This window comes from Paramormyrops kingsleyae, chromosome 20, assembly GCF_048594095.1.
Source record: "Paramormyrops kingsleyae isolate MSU_618 chromosome 20, PKINGS_0.4, whole genome shotgun sequence".
Taxonomy (NCBI): domain Eukaryota; kingdom Metazoa; phylum Chordata; class Actinopteri; order Osteoglossiformes; family Mormyridae; genus Paramormyrops; species Paramormyrops kingsleyae.
The window spans coordinates 9,288,370-9,310,148 of record NC_132816.1 but is presented as its reverse complement, the minus strand read 5'-3'; the positions used below and the strand labels follow the sequence as shown (position 1 = coordinate 9,310,148).

Sequence of the window (21,779 nt, the reverse complement as noted above, 5' to 3'; positions counted from 1 at the left end):
GTTGTTCTCTCTGAATGCTGTTGTCCTGTTGTGTTGGACCTTTGGTCCCTGGAAGACGTTATTTTGTCTCACTGTGTGCTTTAATGTATATGGCTGACATAACAATAAAACTCTACTACTACTACTACTACCACTAAATATAGTACCTTAAAAAAGGTATTTTTGCATTTGATTTCCAATAAAGTAATAAAACCAAACTGGAATTTTCATGAAAAACGCCACACTAAGTAAACAGTACAGAGCTGGCTGACCCTGGCTGAAAGTGACATCTTCTCACCTACGTCCTCCTAGCTGTACCTCGGCCCACATTTCCTTACCAGCTGACTTTCCCCGCTTCCCAGTTACAGGCCAGATCATGCTTACCTTTCTTCAGCTTACGCACTGCCACCATGCGGTGGTTAGACAGCTCCCAGATGCGCAGCGTCCTGTCGTCACTCACGGTGGCACACAGGGGGAGCAGAGGGTGGGCGGCCAGGCCCCACACCTCCCCTTCCATGTGACCCTGGACAGACAGTCACATGATCAGAAAATTAAAGATTGAGTAAATTAAAGGTGTGGTGGGCACACGTCTTACAGACTAGGCATGACATTAGTGGATACTGTGAGGTAATTTGTATAACCCGCATCAGTGGACTGTACCAAATATCAAAATCAAAAATACCCACTTGTTATGGTTAACAAGTGAACTGTGAATACAGAAGTGCTGTGTATGCAGCAAGAGGAGTTAATTCTGGAAGCTGGACCTGAAGGATGGTTGCAGGTATGGCAGCCATCCCACAAACAGGGCTTCCACGTTCAATCAGAAGCAATTAGAGACAATCCCCCACACCCCTCCCCGGGGCACCTTGATGGGGAGCCACTTCCCAGTCTGAATTAAATTCTACATTGGTCTGGATAAGAAAATATGGGACAAATTGTGTCCCATATTGTTTGAAAATGGGATACGGGATCAACATGCAAGCTGACATTACTATTTTGTTTAACTTTTAACATTAATAGTTGGTTCTCCGTGAATTAAATGGTTGTGTCCCTAGATAATCAGTCAATACACGAATCAGGCAGAGGGACAGTCTCGGCTATCAATCTACAATCACGAGGACACACTTGAACCAGCAGAGTCATGGGGCCACTTTTGTCGATTTCCAGTATCTCTCCATTCTTGGTTCCCACCAGGATATGGCCCCGCCCTGCAGTAATGGCACGGATAGAGGGGTTATCCTCCAGCAGCAGCCCTGAGGACACAGAAAGAAGCCAACCTGTCATTTCAGAGCTAATCACCCATCTGGTGACAGTACACTATATGTTACTATATGGCAGCAGAAAATGTAACGGCTTAGTTCAAAACCCAGAAGTCACTCAGTGTTCATTTCGTCAATGAAAATTTTGATGGTAAGTATTCGTTGGCAACATTTTATTCCATGACTAAATTGTAACGATAATGTGAATGAAAAAATGGTTGACAACGAAAACTACGGTGAAATTTCTGTTTGTTATTTGCTTTTTGTTATTGCTATCTGTGAACTGTTCACAATGCGTTGCAGACACCCATCAGATATCTAACAGGACAAATATCTGAACCTGTCAGCAATTCCAAATCCTGTAGGTGTGAAAGGTGCTGCGACCGGCAATCAGTGCGGCAACGAGCCACAGCCAGAGAGAGCGCAAGACGCGGAGTGAAAACTGAGGGAGGATTTTAAATGCTTGGAGTGGAAGAGACTCTGCAATACCGGGTCGATGCGTGGAAGAGACTCTGTCTGCCTGCACAGTGGCTGTCTGCCTGCACAGTGGCTGTCTGCCTGCACAGTGGCTGTGTGCTGACTCCCGTTACCTTTGGATGCGGGGGACAGTGCCGCTCTCTTTATGGGGTAGGTCTTCAGACACCTGTCGAACATGTCATCCCAAAGTTCCACCACCCCATCTTTGCCTCCGGTTACAAATCCCTGAAAGACAAAGAGGAACACCTCAGATCCTCTACCTCAGTAAACTGATACAACTCTCAAAATGGATTTGCTTACCGGTGCTTGGGGCATCACCTAGGGGGTGTTCCACGAAGTAAGATTAAGGGAAAGTCTGACTTATTTCGACAAGTCGGGCTCATTTAAGTGGGAAATCCGTTGCATCAACGTGTCTTAAATAAATCCCTGCTGAGCTACTGTACCAAGGTAACTTAGGTGAGTGAACAAGTCTGCTCCGAAGCAGGTTAACTGTCTCGCTTAGTTAAGCGTTGTCTCAAAGAATGTCCGACATGTGGGAACAGATTACCAAAAAACCTCTGTCCTTTGAACTTATCTTCGAACGTTTTTGAAACAACAGGGAGTACATGTTACATTACAGCATACACTCTGGTCAAGGAATCAGTCCATCTAAAGGCTAACACTCAGACATGAACACCATGTCGATTTTCTTCTACAGTTCAGAAGCAACTCTGTGTTGGCCAAAAGTCATATATAATTATTAACAACAAACTGTGAAAAAATTGTCATTTGAGCCTTTTTATAGACTTCACAATGCCTTGAAATTTATTGAAAAATATAATATTTTGTATTGAATAGAACGATAATATGAATGTGAGGCACCTGTTACGTCTTTCTCTGGCTTTAACAATCAATAGCTAGCAGTGGGGTTTGACATGATCTCTTGCATCATAAAGGAAGAGTCCCCACTGCCCTGCTCTCCTGTCCTCCACCAGCCCGCCCCCCCCACTCCCCCGCCCCCCACCTTGTCCAGGGAGTACATGGCGAAGACGGGCCCGTCATGTGCCTTCAGGGTCTTTATGAGCGAGGTCTCCTTCCACACGTACACGTCTCCCGTGGCTGCCCCAGAGAACACCAGCTCCTCTGAGCGCGCATAGCACACCGACATCATGGTCTCCAGCTTGCCCAGGTTTCCAAACAGGCCCCGCTTGCAGGTCAAGCCCCCACCTGCACTACCAAACACCGCCATCAGGGGAATGGAAGTACTGCGGCGTGGGTGGACAAAATATCCCAGCAGCACCACATGAAAATGAATCACACCTGCTTTCAGGTGAACCGATTTTAGATTTTAGCTACTGTTAGCACAGATATCTCTACTAAGTAAAGATGAAAGCTCTCAGAGTCACGGCAGGATCAGATGAGCACGACGTACCTGCGTGGCTCCAGAACTTGATGTGCTTCATGCCCACGGTCACCAGCTTGTCCATGCGGAAGGGGTTACACTTCACTACAAACAGCTTCTCCTTGTGCCCCCTGGGAAGACGATTGGCAGGAATCATCGGCTGATTTACCGGACGCCCCAGAAAGGCTTTACTCTATACTATCATGGAAATGTGTCAGCCTGCTTCACTGCATACAGCAGGGGCCCACAGTCATCTCTGTGTCGTGACTCATCGCTGGCACTCATGTATGTGCAGAAAGGCTCGAAAAATTTGTCCCCTGAAACTCAGTTGTACCTAGTGGACGCCAGTTTCTCTCCCTTCTTCCAGTCCCAGATAACAATGGTGTGACTGTCATCAATGCCTACAGACACCAAGTTCTTCCCATCTGCTACGGAACAAAAAAAAGAGCCATTTTTACCATTTAAAAGTAAAACAATGCAAAAGATAATCTTACTGGATTGTCATACAGAGCTGTCAGAGTATTAGCACAAACTGAATGAATGAATGAATGAATGAATGAATGAATGAATGACACCTTAATCATTGTTTTCCTAAACATAGTGTTCAGTGGGCATGTCTTAGCTGCATGGGCATTTTAATCAGTATCCCTCTCCCACCAGTGGTTCATATCCACAAAGATGCAGTGTGAAAGCTCTTTGCTGCCCATCATGCACACTGTGCAGCGTGGTGACTGGAGGGGCAGGAGTCAAAGCCCATAGCTAAGGAAGCCAGCTTACCTGTGAAGTCCAGCGCACACACCCCTCTTTGGTGCTGACCTTTGAGGAGCGACAGGCACTTCAGGGTCTGAACATCCCAGATATGGATAGTGGCGTCGCGGCCAACCTGCAAAGATGATCATGGTGGAAGTGAATCTTGCCGTATGAATTGGCAGCATGAGTGGGGTCACTTAACTGGTTTCCGTGAAGGACACTGTTTTACAGTGGGTGTCTTTTCCCAATGTATACAGTTTGTTGCGTACGCATGCTTCTGTGTTTCGTCGTGGATTTCATTCAAATTCAGTGATATCACATGCGACTGCTGTGATAACCTGTAAATCGATGCTGAAACCCGGAGTCCTGCTAGTCATGGATTTAATTCATGCTGTGTGACGTCACACGTGATCGCTGATCTGCGATAACTTGCGTATCTATGCTGAGACTTGGAGTCCTGCTTGGAGTCCCCCCCCCCCCCGAGGCTCCTGGGCCGCACCTGTCCAGTAGCCACGTAGTCTTTGAGGGGGTGTATGACCAGGCTCAGGATGTCATCGTTGTGGCCCAGATAGAAACGGTGTGTGTGCTGCTCCCTGTTATAGACGACGGCCACTGCAGCAACGTGGTACACCACCTCGCCGCCCTGCGTGTAGAACAGGTTGTTCCTGCAGTCAGAGCCCCTGTACCTGTGGTAGTGCAGGGAAAAAGCAGGTTATTACCTCAGAACCGCACCTGACGGTCCAACAGCGCCACCTCCTGCTTCAGATACCGGGTCCCTGAAAGATCATGCTTTTGGGGTATCCACCTCAATTTATTGTTTTTACAGCCAACTTTCTTGGCTTAGTATTAGATATAAATGACATTGTTCTATGCTATAGCATTAGCATATGCTGCTAGTACAGTAGACATAGCTGTACCTTTATTTTAGCAAATGTCTAAAGGAACATAGAAGAGAGGCTCAGAGAGCAGACTCAGCCAGCACCAGTCAGGGTTTAGGCCTGGTCAATAAAGATATAGCTACTCTGGCAGCACTGAGATTCAAACCCATAACCTTCTAGACACAGGAATGTATTTGTAACCTGCAGAGCTACACAGGTGCAACAAGGCCATCCATAGCGTTCAGAGTAACCTGCAGAGCAGCCATTACCCATGAGCACACTGCGGGCACAGCCCAGGCGGAACAGGGCCTTCCGTCGCGTTCAGAGTAACCCGCAGAGCAGCCATTACCCATGAGCACACTGCGGGCACAGCCAAGGCAGAACAGGGCCATCCATAGCGTTCAGAGTAACCTGCAGAGCAGCCATTACCCATGAGCACACTGCGGGCACAGCCAAGGCAGAACAGGGCCATCCATAGCGTTCAGAGTAACCTGCAGAGCAGCCATTACCCATGAGCACACTGCGGGCACAGCCAAGGCAGAACAGGGCCATCCATAGCGTTCAGAGTAACCTGCAGAGCAGCCATTACCCATGAGCACACTGCGGGCACAGCCAAGGCAGAACAGGGCCATCCATAGCGTTCAGAGTAACCTGCAGAGCAGCCATTACCCATGAGCACACTGCGGGCACAGCCCAGGCGGAACAGGGCCATCCATAGCGTTCAGAGTAACCCGCAGAGCAGCCATTACCCATGAACAAACTTCAGACGGAGGCCCTCTTCTGGTGCCTTCTGGCGTCTCAGCAAACCAGTCAGCTCATTCTTCTCCTGGCTCTGCTGCTTCAGCTGAGGAAGGTCATCCTTGTAGACCTGGAGTAACACCCAGAGGGACGAAGGGAATCCAAGAAGGAACAATTCATCCATACGACCATGATGTATGGATACTGGGAAGTTAGCAAATAAAATCAGGCTTTGTTAGTCGTTTTTTTTGTTAGTCGTTTTTTTTGTATGTCAGTACAACCTCACCAATATAACATGATTGTTAATTAACTGTTATGTCAACACACTGGACCCAGAAATACACACAAGAAAATGAAAATCTGGTAGAGAAATAATGGTTTTTAAAATCAGAACTAAAAACATTCATACAGACATTCTTTTCAAGAGCTAAAAAAAGTCATTGCAGACGGTGGACAAAATGAACATTTAGGTATAATAGAGAGACAATCATGGAAGTACTGAACCCTCCATATAATGATCATATTTTCCAGAATTACAATGATACAGACACATTTCCCTCCTGTCAGTATTTTCATTGCAAACTCAGAGTCGCCTGACACCGTGTCCGACACCATACCCTACATCATAGGTGGATGCTGTTCCCTACATCATAGCCTGACACGGTACCCTACACTGTATCCTGACACCGTGTCCTACACCATACCCTACATCATAGGTGGATGCTGTTCCCTACATCATAGCCTGACACGGTACCCTACACTGTATCCTGACACCGTGTCCGACACCATACCCTACATCATAGGTGGATGCTGTTCCCTACATCATAGCCTGACACGGTACCCTACACTGTATCCTGACACCGTGTCCTACACCATACCCTACATCATAGGTGGATGCTGTTCCCTACATCATAGCCTGACACGCTACCCTACACTGTATCCTGACACCGTGTCCTACACCATACCCTACATCATAGGTGGATGCTGTTCCCTACATCATAGCCTGACACGGTACCCTACACTGTATCCTGACACCGTGTCCGACACCATACCCTACATCATAGGTGGATGCTGTTCCCTACATCATAGCCTGACACGGTACCCTACACTGTATCCTGACACCGTGTCCGACACCATACCCTACATCATAGGTGGATGCTGTTCCCTACATCATAGCCTGACACGGTACCCTACACTGTATCCTGACACCGTGTCCTACACCATACCCTACATCATAGGTGGATGCTGTTCCCTACATCATAGCCTGACACGGTACCCTACACTGTATCCTGACACCGTGTCCTACACCATACCCTACATCATAGGTGGATGCTGTTCCCTACATCATAGCCTGACACGGTACCCTACACTGTATCCTGACACCGTGTCCTACACCATACCCTACATCATAGGTGGATGCTGTTCCCTACATCATAGCCTGACACGGTACCCTACACTGTATCCTGACACCGTGTCCTACACCATAGCCTACATCATAGGTGGATGCTGTTCCCTACATCATAGCCTGACACGGTACCCTACACTGTATCCTGACACCGTGTCCGACACCATACCCTACATCATAGGTGGATGCTGTTCCCTACATCATAGCCTGACACGGTACCCTACACTGTATCCTGACACCGTGTCCGACACCATACCCTACATCATAGGTGGATGCTGTTCCCTACATCATAGCCTGACACGGTACCCTACACTGTATCCTGACACCGTATCCTACACCATACCCTACATCATAGGTGGATGCTGTTCCCTACATCATAGCCTGACACGGTACCCTACACTGTATCCTGACACCGTGTCCGACACCATACCCTACATCATAGGTGGATGCTGTTCCCTACATCATAGCCTGACACGGTACCCTACACTGTATCCTGACACCGTGTCCTACACCATACCCTACATCATAGGTGGATGCTGTTCCCTACATCATAGCCTGACACGGTACCCTACACTGTATCCTGACACCGTGTCCTACACCATACCCTACATCATAGGTGGATGCTGTTCCCTACATCATAGCCTGACACGGTACCCTACACTGTATCCTGACACCGTGTCCTACACCATACCCTACATCATAGGTGGATGCTGTTCCCTACATCATAGCCTGACACGGTACCCTACACTGTATCCTGACACCGTGTCCGACACCATACCCTACATCATAGGTGGATGCTGTTCCCTACATCATAGCCTGACACGGTACCCTACACTGTATCCTGACACCGTGTCCTACACCATACCCTACATCATAGGTGGATGCTGTTCCCTACATCATAGCCTGACACGGTACCCTACACTGTATCCTGACACCGTGTCCTACACCATACCCTACATCATAGGTGGATGCTGTTCCCTACATCATAGCCTGACACGGTACCCTACACTGTATCCTGACACCGTGTCCTACACCATACCCTACATCATAGGTGGATGCTGTTCCCTACATCATAGCCTGACACGGTACCCTACACTGTATCCTGACACCGTGTCCTACACCATAGCCTACATCATAGGTGGATGCTGTTCCCTACATCATAGCCTGACACGGTACCCTACACTGTATCCTGACACCGTGTCCGACACCATACCCTACATCATAGGTGGATGCTGTTCCCTACATCATAGCCTGACACGGTACCCTACACTGTATCCTGACACCGTGTCCGACACCATACCCTACATCATAGGTGGATGCTGTTCCCTACATCATAGCCTGACACGGTACCCTACACTGTATCCTGACACCGTATCCTACACCATACCCTACATCATAGGTGGATGCTGTTCCCTACATCATAGCCTGACACGGTACCCTACACTGTATCCTGACACCGTGTCCGACACCATACCCTACATCATAGGTGGATGCTGTTCCCTACATCATAGCCTGACATGGTACCCTACACTGTATCCTGACACCGTGTCCTACACCATACCCTACATCATAGGTGGATGCTGTTCCCTACATCATAGCCTGACACGGTACCCTACACTGTATCCTGACACCGTGTCCTACACCATACCCTACATCATAGGTGGATGCTGTTCCCTACATCATAGCCTGACACGGTACCCTACACTGTATCCTGACACCGTGTCCTACACCATACCCTACATCATAGGTGGATGCTGTTCCCTACATCATAGCCTGACACGGTACCCTACACTGTATCCTGACACCGTGTCCTACACCATACCCTACATCATAGGTGGATGCTGTTCCCTACATCATAGCCTGACACGGTACCCTACACTGTATCCTGACACCGTGTCCGACACCATACCCTACATCATAGGTGGATGCTGTTCCCTACATCATAGCCTGACACGGTACCCTACACTGTATCCTGACACCGTGTCCTACACCATACCCTACATCATAGGTGGATGCTGTTCCCTACATCATAGCCCGACACGGTACCCTACACTGTATCCTGACACCGTGTCCGACACCATACCCTACATCATAGGTGGATGCTGTTCCCTACATCATAGCCTGACACGGTACCCTACACTGTATCCTGACACCGTGTCCTACACCATACCCTACATCATAGGTGGATGCTGTTCCCTACATCATAGCCTGACACGGTACCCTACACTGTATCCTGACACCATTTCCTACACCATAGACTCACACCGTATCTTACACCGTATCCTACACATAGTGTGATGTACTCTACACCATAGCCTACACTGTACTCTACACTGTACCCTACACTATATCCCACACCTTAGTCTACATTGTATCCTTACACCATACCCTATACTGTAGCCTGACACTGTACCATAAACTGTACCCTAACACTGTAGCATAAACCATACCGACACAGTAGCCTACACCATAGCCTGACACTGTACTATAAACCGTACCCTGACACAGTAGCCTACACCGTAGCCTGACACTGTACCATAAACTGTACCATGACACCGCAGCCTGACACTGTACCATAAACCGTACCCTGACACTGTACCATAAACCGTACCCTGACACCGTAGCCTGACACTGTACCATAAACCGTACCCTGACACAGTAGCCTACACCATAGTCTGACACTGTACCATAAACCGTACCATGACACCATAGCCTGACACTGTACTATAAACCGTACCCTGACACAGTAGCCTACACCGTAGCCTGACACTCTACCATAAACTGTACCATGACACCGCAGCCTGACACTGTACCATAAACCGTACCCTGACACAGTAGCCTACACCGTAGCCTGACACTGTACTATAAACCGTACCCTGACACAGTAGCCTACACCGTAGCCTGACACTCTACCATAAACTGTACCATGACACCGCAGCCTGACACTGTACCATAAACCGTACCCTGACACAGTAGCCTACACCGTAGCCTGACACTGTACTATAAACCGTACCCTGACACAGTAGCCTACACCGTAGCCTGACACTGTACCATGAGACCATAGCCTGATACTGTACCATAAACCGTACCCTGACACCGTAGCCTGACACTGTACTATAAACCGTACCCTGACACCGTAGCCTGACACTGTACCTTACACTGTAACCTGACGGCATAGCCTGATGCACACCTCCCCAGAAGTGTAATTACAGGCTTCAGGCTACAGCATAGGGTACACGGTTATGTGGCTGGCCACAGCACAGGCTTTACACAGAAGTATAAATCAGTCTTTACACAGCAGTGTCCAGCGGGGGGAGGCAGTGAGTACACAGTGAGTTCGAGCCTCACTTGGGGCATGCGGTTTACATCAGGACTAATAAATTACGAATCTCTCAGGCCACAACTCTGCCATCAGACACTCAAGGGCCTCCTCGCTATTTTTTTAATATTCTGGAAAAAAAAAGTAAAAATCCACACTATCCACCATCATGTAACGAGTTATTAAAAAAAAAAAAAACAGTTTAATAATATCATCAAATGATGTGCACATTTTACTAGTAACTTGTGAAGAAAGAATGAATCACTTATATCTGGCAATATCTAATGCTCCATCTGTGAAAAACCTGATTATAATTGGTAGTGCCTGAGTTGAACCAATATGTCCTGTATTGTGTTACTGGAAGGTGGGATCCAGTATTAACAACCCACTGGACAAGGCCCTGATGGTTGTGATGGGGGTTAAAGCAGGCGGTGATTCAGGCTGTAGGTTAAAGCCACCCACCACAGGCTTCAGAGCTCAGCATCACAGCTTCACCTATTGATTAAAAAGGGTGGCATTTAAAGCACCTGAACCGTAATGCTTACAGTCACAAGACAGAGGAGGGATTCAAGAAATGGCCTGGTGGAGGAAAAAATTTCATTCTGGCGAAATAAAATTGAAACAGCCAAACCAACTCTATGACTTTGCCGCTGGTGACAAAATCTCTAAGATGCAGGGCGAGGAGTTGCCCAAAATCCAGGCAGTACGGAGATGTCTGGCCAACTCCAACTCGCTAAACTCACTAAAAGTCAGTCCCGACCCCACACCTACCTGGCGCTCGTAACTCATCTGCGCCTCTTGCTCAATATCCGAGTCCAGCTCGGGAACGTCAGACTGTTCGGAGTCGGACTCCTCGCTGTTGGAGTTGGCGTAGCCCTCTGAGAGTGAGAGATGAGCTGTGTCAGCGTCGCATGGCTTCACCACCACTGCTGCTGATCTGTACCCAGGCACCATCTGCTTCTCACCCTACGCTTTCGCCCTTGTACACATCCATCTGTCTGGTATTGTTATATGTGTGTGTCAGTGTTTCCCAACCCGGTCCTCAGAGTCCCCCAGACGGTCCACGTTTTAGCTCCCTCTCAGGTCTCTACTGTGTGCTTTACAGTATGTGTGCAGCGTGTGCTATGCTAAAACCTCCTACTGTAAATTAACCAGTTAAAAGTCCCGAATGTAAATGCCTATACGAGTAATAAATGAATATTGTATAATTCAGAGTTCTTTTCTACTCAGCAGACAAGCAGAGCTATGTTTGGTCCAGAGAGACGGAAATCTGAGTGAGCATCAACACAGAACGCCGTGCTCATTAATAACAGGCCTGTGTGTAATTTAACTTTTCAAATCTCCTTCTATTCTAACTCTTGGATTTGATTTTCATTTTATTTCACTTTTTTTTCTCCTGGTAATATGAAATGTATCTTGTCTTGAGAAGCAGAGGCAGCAAAAAGCCGTGATGAAAAGCTGACTTAATGCAAGTTTAAAAAGAAAACAACCAAAAGCGTCCAGTTTTGCCTGTGTGTCATAAATGATAAAGTTACAGCAAATGTCTCCCAACTCTCTGTTCGCCGCTTGAGCGTGAGTAAGGGAAGAAGTGAGTCACCTTGGAGAAGTGGTTCTAAGACACCGTTCATGATCCCCTCGGGCAGGAACCTCCACTGGAAGAGCGAGTGGTCCGCCCCACCAGTGCTCAGCACCCACTGTAGGTCATGTGACCAGCGCACATTGGTCACATGGGCAGAGTGGCCAATATACTTCTTGAATTTTGCACCTGTATGCAAAATTGAGAGATTCAGAAACCCACCATCACTACAGTGTAATTTTAAAACTCATACTGATGTGAAAATGGATTCAATCACTATTTATCCATCATATTTTTCATGCAGTGATCAATATTACACAGCAGAGCAACTGCAATATGCTACAGCACACCAACTCTATACCTACACATCAAACAGGTGTGGGATTTAAACGGCTACTGTATCTAAGGTTGAGACTAGGGGAAAGTCTGAATAATTACCGAAGACAATGGTCTCCTCTATGGTTTTATTTGCTATGCTGTGAATTGTGTTGTGGATGAAAGTTTGATCATAACTCATAGGGGTACCTTTTTTCACACAGGGGAACCGGAAAAGCTTGACTAGACCAAAATCATCCCCCGTCACCAGAACAGCGCTCTCGTAGTTGGCATCCACAGAGTTGATGTCGTTGACGTTGGTGTACTTGGGCCAAATCCCGTTCACCTCAGCTCCAAGTACTGAGGACCAGGTCCCCCAGTGTACCACCTTCATCTCCTCTTTGGAGAGCAGATGCTTCCCAGCTGAGGACAGGGGGAGAAGACCAGCTGTTTAATGCTTTACTGCTTTTCATTCTGTACATGGTAAGTATCCTTAGGCATATGCCTTTAAAAAATAGCATCCCTGCTCTGTGTGGGGGAGGCCATTTAATGGAAACCAAGCTAAAGATGCATAAACAGGGGATTCTACCAACGGCCTGTTTGTTTCAGTTGCATTATACTCAGTAAAATGAAAGGAGAGCTGCCAGATTTTAATATATTATGTCATGGAGAAGATCAGTGAAATTCAGCATTTTCTGCATCTTACAGTGAATATTCACTGTTTATGGTTTAAATTCTGATCCTTGTAAAGTTTTGCCCTGTTGTCTGAAAGCATATATGGTGACTCCCTCCATAAATCAGAAGCAGGATCATCCTGACAGGTGGCTTTGATGGGGCACGTTAGCGCAGCTTAGCCCGGCTCAGAGGGTATCCTGGGGGACCCACCCGGCATCTTGTAGCAGAGCCGCTCCCCTGCGCCGCTGTTGGTCTGCAGGAACCTGCTGTCCATAGACCAGTCCAGGTGCGTGATGAAGCTGCATGACCTGCTGCACTCGCCCACCTTCTTGAAGCGCTGCGACACAGAGTAGATGTCGACCACGCCGTCGTTGGAGCCCACGGCCAGGTACGTGCCATCAGGAGAGTACTTTATCTCGTGGATCACCTCCTTCCTGTCTTTGATGTGGACCACTTCTGTCATGTCCCTGAGAGGAGTACGAATTAAGTGGAAACAGCAGCCTGAGCTTAATGATCAATTAAAGAGTATTATATGAACACACTGTATCTGGGTATTATTATATGTAAGAACAAGAATACGCAAATGAAGTCATAAAAATATCTTAAGAGCCAAAGACCTCCAAAAAAACAAAAAATATATCAGTACGGTTGATAGTTTCTGCTCATAAAAATACTAGAGCATTAAAATTTTGTCTTAAAGCCTTCGGGGGTGGCTGAAGGTGAACAGATATGCTGACAGCACACTTCCGGCCGGACACCGAGCCCCTTAGGGAAGTGAGCAGTGACCAGCAGCCCGCGGCGAGTCCCACCTGACTCGGAGCACCGTGAAGGAGCCGTCCTTCATACCCAGAGCCAGCTGCACGCCGTCACCGCTGAAGGCCACACTGCGCACTGCCTGCGGCATGTTACAGCGTGCGACCAGCGTCCGGCTCGTCAGGCTCCACAAGCTGCAGTGTGGGGAGGGTCACTGTTACACTCACATCTCTGTACATTATGACTCCAAACCTACACCCAACCTAAAGGCCACACTGCGCACTGCCTGCCGCATGCTACAGCGTGCGACCAGCGTCCGGCTCGTCAGGCTCCACAGGCTGCAGTGTGGGGAGGGTCACTGTTACACTCACATCTCTGTGCATTATGACTCCAAACCTACACCCAACCTAAAGGCCACACTGCGCACTGCCTGCGGCATGCTACAGCACTGCAGCATTACATGCACATCCCTGTGTTTCAACAGCCAAACTATTCCTGCCACACCATGCTGAACAAGATAAGAAATGGGAGGGATGGAGAATGGATGGATGGATGGATGGATAATGATGGTATTTGGTTTGCTATACAATTTCAGACTTTGTGTACTCTAACATACACACACACACACAAACATGCATATGCACGCTTAAATATAACTTATTTAAAAATATGGCAGGCAAAATGTGAAAATATAAAACAGATGGATAGACCTTCCATTAGATATGGAGTATCTGCAGCCCTTATCTGCAAAGGGCCAGTGTATATGCAGGTTTTTGGGATAAACTTTATATTAGCTGTTCGAACCCAGGTGTGAGGACTCCTCAGTCAATCAGTCCACTAATTGTATTAAGTGGGTGGACATCATATGAGTCCCAGTGCTGCACCATGTGAGAACAAACGTGTGTCACTAACCGCACTGAGCGGTCGTCGCTGCCGGTGGCCACCAGTGGCTGTTTTGGGTGCACGTCCAGTGCCCAGAGCTCGCCCTCGCAGTGGCCCTGCATGATGAGCAGTGGCTTGTCGCGGTGCTGCACCATCACCTCGAAGATCTCACTGTCTTGGGTGCCTGCCAGGATGCGATCTGCCTTCCAGCACACACTGCGAATGGAGAGGCCTGCAGGGGGCAGCAGAGCATAGGGGGCAGGTGACTCAGAGAGTCAAAGAGGCTGTTAATAGAGAGGCCAGCAGGGGGCAGCAAAGTGTAGAGAGGCATGTGACAAGGAGCCAGAGACTCTGAGAGCCTGTGGATGGAAAGGCCAGCAGGGGGCGCCAGAAGGGCCCTGACACATCATACTATCAGTAATTAGGCACAAGTCAACGAACAGGCTTGCAGGCTCATTCATTAACTCATCTTAATTGAAAACGCTGGTATCTTGATGGTGTGCTGCCCTTACCTTTGTACCCGTGCTCGGTCTCCCTCAGGTCCACTTTAGTGATGGGCTTGAAGTCCACGTCCCACAGGCGTATGCAGCCATCACGTCCGCCGGTCGCAAAGCCCTCCTCACAAGCGTACATGCTGAAAATCCCCGCCTGGGAACCGAAAGGGCATGAGATCACAGCAAAGGGAAGGGATGACATCATATTCTGCGTCCATATTTTCCTCACAGGCGTGCATCCTCACCGGCATTCCACAGTTCTTGGTAAAACCCTCTAAACCACCTTATCGGGTTTGCAGCTCACCCCTCCTGTGCTGTGTGCTCACATGTGACCCCCACCTGTGACCCCCACCTGTGACCCCTGCTTCACTCATGCCTGACTCTTGTCCCCATCTTTGCATGTGTAGGAGCAGCGACAAAGGTGGATGGCACCCTGGCCGCCTGCCTGCAAAACTATGGGTTTGATTTCCACCCCAGCATTCTGGGAGTCTGCCTTTTGTGTGGGCTTGTTCTCGTAGTGAATCAGTGTCTTTACGTTGCCCAGAATGTGTGTGTTGTGCGCGTGAGAGCTGTGACCGACTTGTGCGCGTGAGAGCTGTGACCGACTTGCGGCCTTCCTGTGAGAGTCTCCAGAACTGGATAGACAGTTACCTATAAGACTTAATGAAATGATAATTGTTGAAAACTCAGTTATTACAGTCTTTATCAATGGCTTTGGTACATTTCAGCAGTAGTGATACAATGCACCAGTTAATATAGAATATAATTTACAGAGAAAGTGTTAAAGATAAGATATGTGCAGTACTCCTAGCTTTCTTGGTAGTTTTGATTGCTTTGGCGCATTTCTCAAATAACAAATAACATTTGCAAAACAACAAGTGTAATCCACACACACTTCATAATAATCATAACTTTATTAGTCCCCATGGGGGAAATTATCTTTATGCCTCCCATGACTTGCAAAGGGCAGCCACCTATAGCAGCGCCCAGGGAGCTGGGGGTTAAGGGCCTTGCTCAAGGACCCACAGACGTGCTGAGGCTGGGTTTGAACTAGGGATGGCGAAAACTAAAAAATTTCTTGACCGACCACCGAGCCTCAGTAGCCGGTTGAAACCGGTTAACCGATTAGTTTAAAATATGGTACGCTATTTGAAATAACAGCCATTTCTGCAATTTCGCAACTCTGTCGCATCTCTCTGCCGCTCTGCCTCCCGCACACACACACACACTGCCACTCACGTCACTTTTTTAAAATCCCCTACAGCGCGAAACATGAGTCCCGCAAACGCGGCGCCGAAGAGCTTGTTGTATGTAATCGTAGGACAAATGGCTCCTTAGTTTCAAATGGTTTGGGTACAAGGTGATCGCTTTGAAAATAAAGGCGTTTGTCTAGGTTAGAAGCTCATTTGAAACATTGCCACGGCTCATTTAAGAAAATGACAGCTCCGAAGAGACGCCGCTTTAGTTGAGGTAGAAATGGTCCCACACACTACTTTTCTTTGCACGCTTCATCCTGTCGTCTGCCCTGGCTCTAACCTCGAGTGTTTTAGCCTGTTGCCTTTCCTTTTCGCAAACCTTGTGAGCGCGCGAACCCAAACGCTGTGACCTCGCGCCAAATGTTTTTATTGGTTTATTAAGTACAAACAGGCGAGTTATGAAAAATTGAGTGTGAGGGATAATTTGTTCACTTAACACAAAAAGATGAGGAATGAGATGGCTAACTGTAGTAGCGTATAGTCCACTGTCTATAATAGCCTAATTTAGATATCACTTTTTTTTTTAACCGACTACCGACAACTTTGACCGGTTAACGCTGATACGGTCAACCACCGGTCAAACGGTCATCGGTTAACATCCCTAGTTTGAACCAGCAACTTGTGATTACAAGCACACAGGCTTAGCCCACTGAGCCACACGCAATGTCACTTTTGCACAACAGAACGTCATCTCATTGTTTTACACAAATTTACAAATGTTTTAGTACATGAATGCACATGGTGCACACAGCGTGTTGTACGATGGGTGCCGTGCAAAAAGTACTGTATTGTATGGTACTGCGATCATGCCAGCCTCACACGCATCTCCCAGTCTCATTCTCACGCCTGCAATTATCCTATTCTGAATAATGTCCATGTACAACAGGTCTATCGGACCAGAACCCATGCGAAAGTCGGGAACAGTCAGTATACCCGCAGTGCATGGAACCGCGCAAGTCGGGAACAGTCAGTATACCCGCAGTGCATGGAGATGCGAAAGTCGGGAACAGTCAGTATACCCGCAGTGCATGGAGCCGCGCAAGTCGGGAACAGTCAGTATACCCGCAGTGCATGGAGCCGCGCAAGTCGGGAACAGTCAGTATACCCGCAGTGCATGGAGCCGCGCAAGTCGGGAACAGTCAGTATACCCGCAGTACATGGAGCCGCGCAAGTCTGGAACAGTCAGTATACCCGCAGTGCATGGAGCCGCGCATGTCGGGAACAGTCAGTATACCCGCAGTGCATGGAGCCGCGCAAGTCGGGAACAGTCAGTATACCCGCAGTGCATGGAGCCGCGCAAGTCGGGAACAGTCAGTATACCCGCAGTGCATGGAGCCGCGCAAGTCGGGAACAGTCAGTATACCCGCAGTGCATGGAGCCGCGCATGTCGGGAACAGTCAGTATACCCGCAGTGCATGGAGCCGCGCAAGTCGGGAACAGTCAGTATACCCGCAGTGCATGGAGCCGCGCAAGTCGGGAACAGTCAGTATACCCGCAGTGCATGGAGCCGCGCAAGTCGGGAACAGTCAGTATACCCGCAGTGCATGGAGCCGCGCAAGTCGGGAACAGTCAGTATACCCGCAGTGCATGGAGCCGCGCTGCACATGAGGCTACGTAGCCATGGATCGGACTTATCCAACGCATCGCACAGACGTTCGACACCTACCCAGCCATCCATATGATGCAACAGAAAACAGCTTTCATCAGACCAGGTGACCTTCTTCCATTGTTCCAGTGGTCAAGTGCCAACACTTACATGCTCATTACAGGTGCTTTAGACAGTGGACAGGGGTCACCATTGGCACTCTGACTGGCCTGTGGTTACATAGCCCCAAACACTGCAGGGTGCACTGTGAGGTTTGTTGTGACACATTACTACCATGACCATCATTAAAATGATTTGTCATTTGTGCCCCAGTAGCCCTTCTGTTGGTTTGTACTACACAGGATAGTCTTCATTCACATCCCGCGTCAACAAGTCCTGCCTGTGCAACATCCTGTCGGTGGATCGCAGTTTCTCTCCCCTCGGACCCCTCTCAGTAGGCACTCACCTTGGCTGACTGTGTGCACCACACAAGCCTTGTGGTTTCAGACATGCTCTGACCCGTTCCTCTGGCCATAATGATCTGACCCATGTAAAAGTCACTCAGGTCCTTATCCCTACCAATTTCTTCTGCATTCAGCACATCAACTTTGAGCACCAAATGTCAGCTTACCATATAATAAATCCTAAACCTTGATACACATCATTTTTGCTAGATAGCTATCGCTGCTCACTTCACATGGGAGTCGGCATAATGTTTCATTGGCGTATATACTGCCTGTTTTCTCTTTTACCTTTGAAGAAATAAATAGCACAAAGTTCACATAATGTGCATGGCGTCAAAAAACTGTAGGCCGGGAAACAACACGAAGGTCAACAGAAGAAGCAAGAACAGGCATGTGTGTGGGGGGAGGGGGGTAGATGCCTGTAGGTTGAACATCCCTTTTTAATAACTGACCATCAGACATAATATTCTGACACCCCCACCTGGCCAGCAGAATGTACCAAAGGGGACCCCCCCCCCTCTCTCCCAACTGACAAATATTACAGAGAGGACCCCCCCCCCCCCACATCCAATCACAGGACAGATCATAGGGCAGGCAAAACTATAATCCCATGTGTCATCAACAGTTGTTGTGAGATTGTCAATGTAAATAAAGTATAATGAGATACTTCAACATCCTGCAGTGATAAAGCATTTCAATTCTGTGAAGCCTCCAGTGAAAATATTTTTACAGACATGAAAACTCTGCGTGACTGTGACAGGCTACAGGACTCTCACTCTGACTAAGGAAAAACAGATATAGAAAGCCTCAGACCCAATTCCACATGCTCCTTTCCAGAGTAAGAGGATTACTCACTGGCTATTAACAAACTACAAAGTGGACTGTGATTCTGTGTTATGATGCAGCATTTGATTTTTATATATGATATTTATTTTGTAGTAAATGATCCTAACATCTGGCATGTAAAATGGGATTAGCTTGAGGGAATGTTTTATGCAGCACTTGCAATTTAACTGCTAAACACTAAAAGGCTTGACTGCGAGTAAGGAAACAGCAAGGAGGAGGTGCGGTTCCTGTTCACTCACCCCATGCGCGGCCTGCAAGGTGCGCATCAGATTGGGCCCCTTCCACACATAGATGTCCCCATTCAGTGCCCCTGAGTATGTCACTTCGTCCTTGGCACAGGCCAGGCACAGGATGGTCTGCAGGTCCCCCATCTTCCCAAAGACACCCCTTTTGGGGGTCAGTGCATTTCCACAGAGAGACCAGAACTGTCAGTGAAACAACACGGCAAGGAAAACCTTACATGCAATGCTCAAGTAATATATACAGACAGAGAGACAGACAGAGATAGACAGGCAGACAGACAGAGACAAACAGACAGAGATAGACAGGGAAACAGATAGACAAAGACAGACAGAGAGACAGGCAGACATAAGAACATAAGAAATTTACAAATGAGAGGACGCTAATCGACCCATCATCTTAACTAATAGCTCAGAGTTGTTAATCTTATCTAGCTCTGATTTAAAGGAACCCAGGGTTTTAGCTTGTGCTACACTAACAGGAAGACTATTCCATACTCTAACCACATGCTGTGTAAAGAAGTGTTTTCTCAAATTCAGTTTAAAATGTTCTCCTGCTAATTTCCACCTATGGTCACGAGTTCTAGTATTTAAACTAATATTGAAGTAGCCATTTGGCTGAACAGCATCCAGACCTGTTAGAATCTTATATACCTGGATCATGAATTGGTCTTATCTTGTCTTACATGTATGGGCATGCCTTGCCTCGTGAAAAAAAAATTGTTTTAATATATTTTGTTTAAATAGAGAAGTCAAAAAGCCTCGATGCAGGACACAAACCTACAGTATGTGGTGCTTTTATGCATTTTCAACTTATAAACAGGTCGGTGCCGACCCTAACACAATAGCAAGGTTAAGCAAGAGCCATTTGTTGGGGACAACATCAAAGGCCTTCTGGAAATCTAAGTAGATCACCTTGTAGGCCTTTTTGTGATCAATTTCTCTTGTAGCTTCCTCAAAGAACTCAATTAGATTAGTTAAACAGGACCTACCTCTCCTAAATCCATGTTGGCTATCCCTCAGAATGTTATTTGAATCCAGATAATCTACCATTTTCACTTGGATTATAGCTTCCATTACTTTTCCAGTTGAACTGATTGGCCTATAGTTTGCTGGATTACTTCTATCCCCTTTTTTGAATATGGGTGTTATATTATCATGCTTCCAATCAGAAGGTACCACACCAGCAGATTATAATTTCTGGAATAGTCAAGTTAAAGGTTGGCTAATAATATCCCTCATCTCTTCTAAAACCATAGGTAAGATGCCATCAGGGCCCTGCGATTTATTTATTTTGAGCTTAGCTAGGTTTAGTACCACATCAGCCTCAGTTATACATATACTGGTCATAGACAACGCTGTATATGTACTAAATGGTGGTAAGTTACTTGTGTTCTCCCTTACTATCCTGCAAATTAGTGATTTCAGCTTTTAGAGCTCTTTTGGAGTTAAAATATTGGAAGAAACTTTTAATGTCATCCTTAGCCTCCAATGCAATCTTCCTTTCTACATTCCTCTTGGCGCGTCTAATGTTATTTTTTTAACTCAACCTGTACACTTAGATACTCCGGCTTTATTTTGAAATTGTTAGTTATTTTCCATTTGTGGAAGAGAGCCCTTTTCCTCCTGACTTTATTCTTAATTTCCATAGTAAACCAGCTTGGCTGCAGTTTCCTAGATTTAGTTTTGCTGGAAACAGGCATGAAGTCCTCTTGCACTTGCAACGTGCTTTTAAAAAATCCATATGCCTCTTCAACCGTTTTGTTATTTAACTCCATCCAGTTTACAGTTCCTATTTTCAGTCTCATACCATTAAAGTTAGCCTTCCTAACATTGTATATTTTGTTTTGGACTTTGCTCTTCGGACACTAAAATTAACCTCGAATTTAACCATGTTATGATCACTACCGTACAATGGGTCTAAAACCTCTAATTTTCCAATCCTATCCTGGTTATTAGAGAAAACAAGATCAAGAAGGGCTTCTCCCCTGGTAGGAGTATTAACAAACTGAGTAAAAAAACAACCCTGTACTAATTCCACCATCTCAAGTTCATTTACAGAAGAGCCTGAGACTATGTCCCACTGTATCCCAGATAAATTAAAATCACCCATAACCACCACATCATTTTTATTACTCATAATCCTGATATCATCATATAACATTCTGCTTTCCTCTGCAGCTACATTAGTTGCTCTATAACAAACACCGACAATTAGGCCATTTGAGTTTTTAGCATCTGGTTTTATCCATACAGCTGTGTGCTTAGTACCATATTTGCTGCGATGATCTAAATGCCAGCAGACAGGAGACCTCACAGCGAGGGCCGAGTACCCACAGGACGGACCCACCTTGATGTGCTTCACCCCACAGCTTGCCAGTCTGCTCTGTTGGTCAGGGCTCCAGCTGATGTCAAAGATCTAAAGGAGAGGCACAGGAGCCCCAGATCACTGAAGACGAACTGCACCCCCACATAATTTCCCAGAATTCAGGAGGAAACAGCGCTACA

The 21,779-nt window shown here is 47.1% G+C and overlaps 1 protein-coding gene across 5 annotated transcripts in view; it reads right to left on the bottom strand.

Moving 5' to 3' along the window:
• The window catches only part of LOC111850769 (echinoderm microtubule-associated protein-like 6), a 52,217-nt gene that overhangs the window by 18,699 nt on the left and 11,739 nt on the right, over nucleotides 1–21,779 (bottom strand). For 4 of the 5 annotated variants that reach the window (XM_072703734.1, XM_072703736.1, XM_072703737.1 and 1 more), the window contains exons 4-21: nucleotides 21,622–21,690; nucleotides 19,272–19,457; nucleotides 14,900–15,035; nucleotides 14,418–14,619; nucleotides 13,562–13,699; nucleotides 12,963–13,219; nucleotides 12,288–12,500; nucleotides 11,784–11,951; nucleotides 10,958–11,064; nucleotides 5,474–5,592; nucleotides 4,346–4,532; nucleotides 3,874–3,979; nucleotides 3,431–3,524; nucleotides 3,127–3,227; nucleotides 2,719–2,921; nucleotides 1,829–1,940; nucleotides 1,105–1,232; nucleotides 364–502 (exon numbers count right to left, since the gene is read on the bottom strand). In XM_072703734.1, the coding sequence (XP_072559835.1) occupies nucleotides 364–502; nucleotides 1,105–1,232; nucleotides 1,829–1,940; nucleotides 2,719–2,921; nucleotides 3,127–3,227; nucleotides 3,431–3,524; nucleotides 3,874–3,979; nucleotides 4,346–4,532; nucleotides 5,474–5,592; nucleotides 10,958–11,064; nucleotides 11,784–11,951; nucleotides 12,288–12,500; nucleotides 12,963–13,219; nucleotides 13,562–13,699; nucleotides 14,418–14,619; nucleotides 14,900–15,035; nucleotides 19,272–19,457; nucleotides 21,622–21,690 (2,665 nt within the window). The remainder of the gene's footprint in view (nucleotides 1–363; nucleotides 503–1,104; nucleotides 1,233–1,828; nucleotides 1,941–2,718; nucleotides 2,922–3,126; nucleotides 3,228–3,430; nucleotides 3,525–3,873; nucleotides 3,980–4,345; nucleotides 4,533–5,473; nucleotides 5,593–10,957; nucleotides 11,065–11,783; nucleotides 11,952–12,287; nucleotides 12,501–12,962; nucleotides 13,220–13,561; nucleotides 13,700–14,417; nucleotides 14,620–14,899; nucleotides 15,036–19,271; nucleotides 19,458–21,621; nucleotides 21,691–21,779) is intronic. The other variant, XM_072703735.1, reaches the window with a different exon arrangement.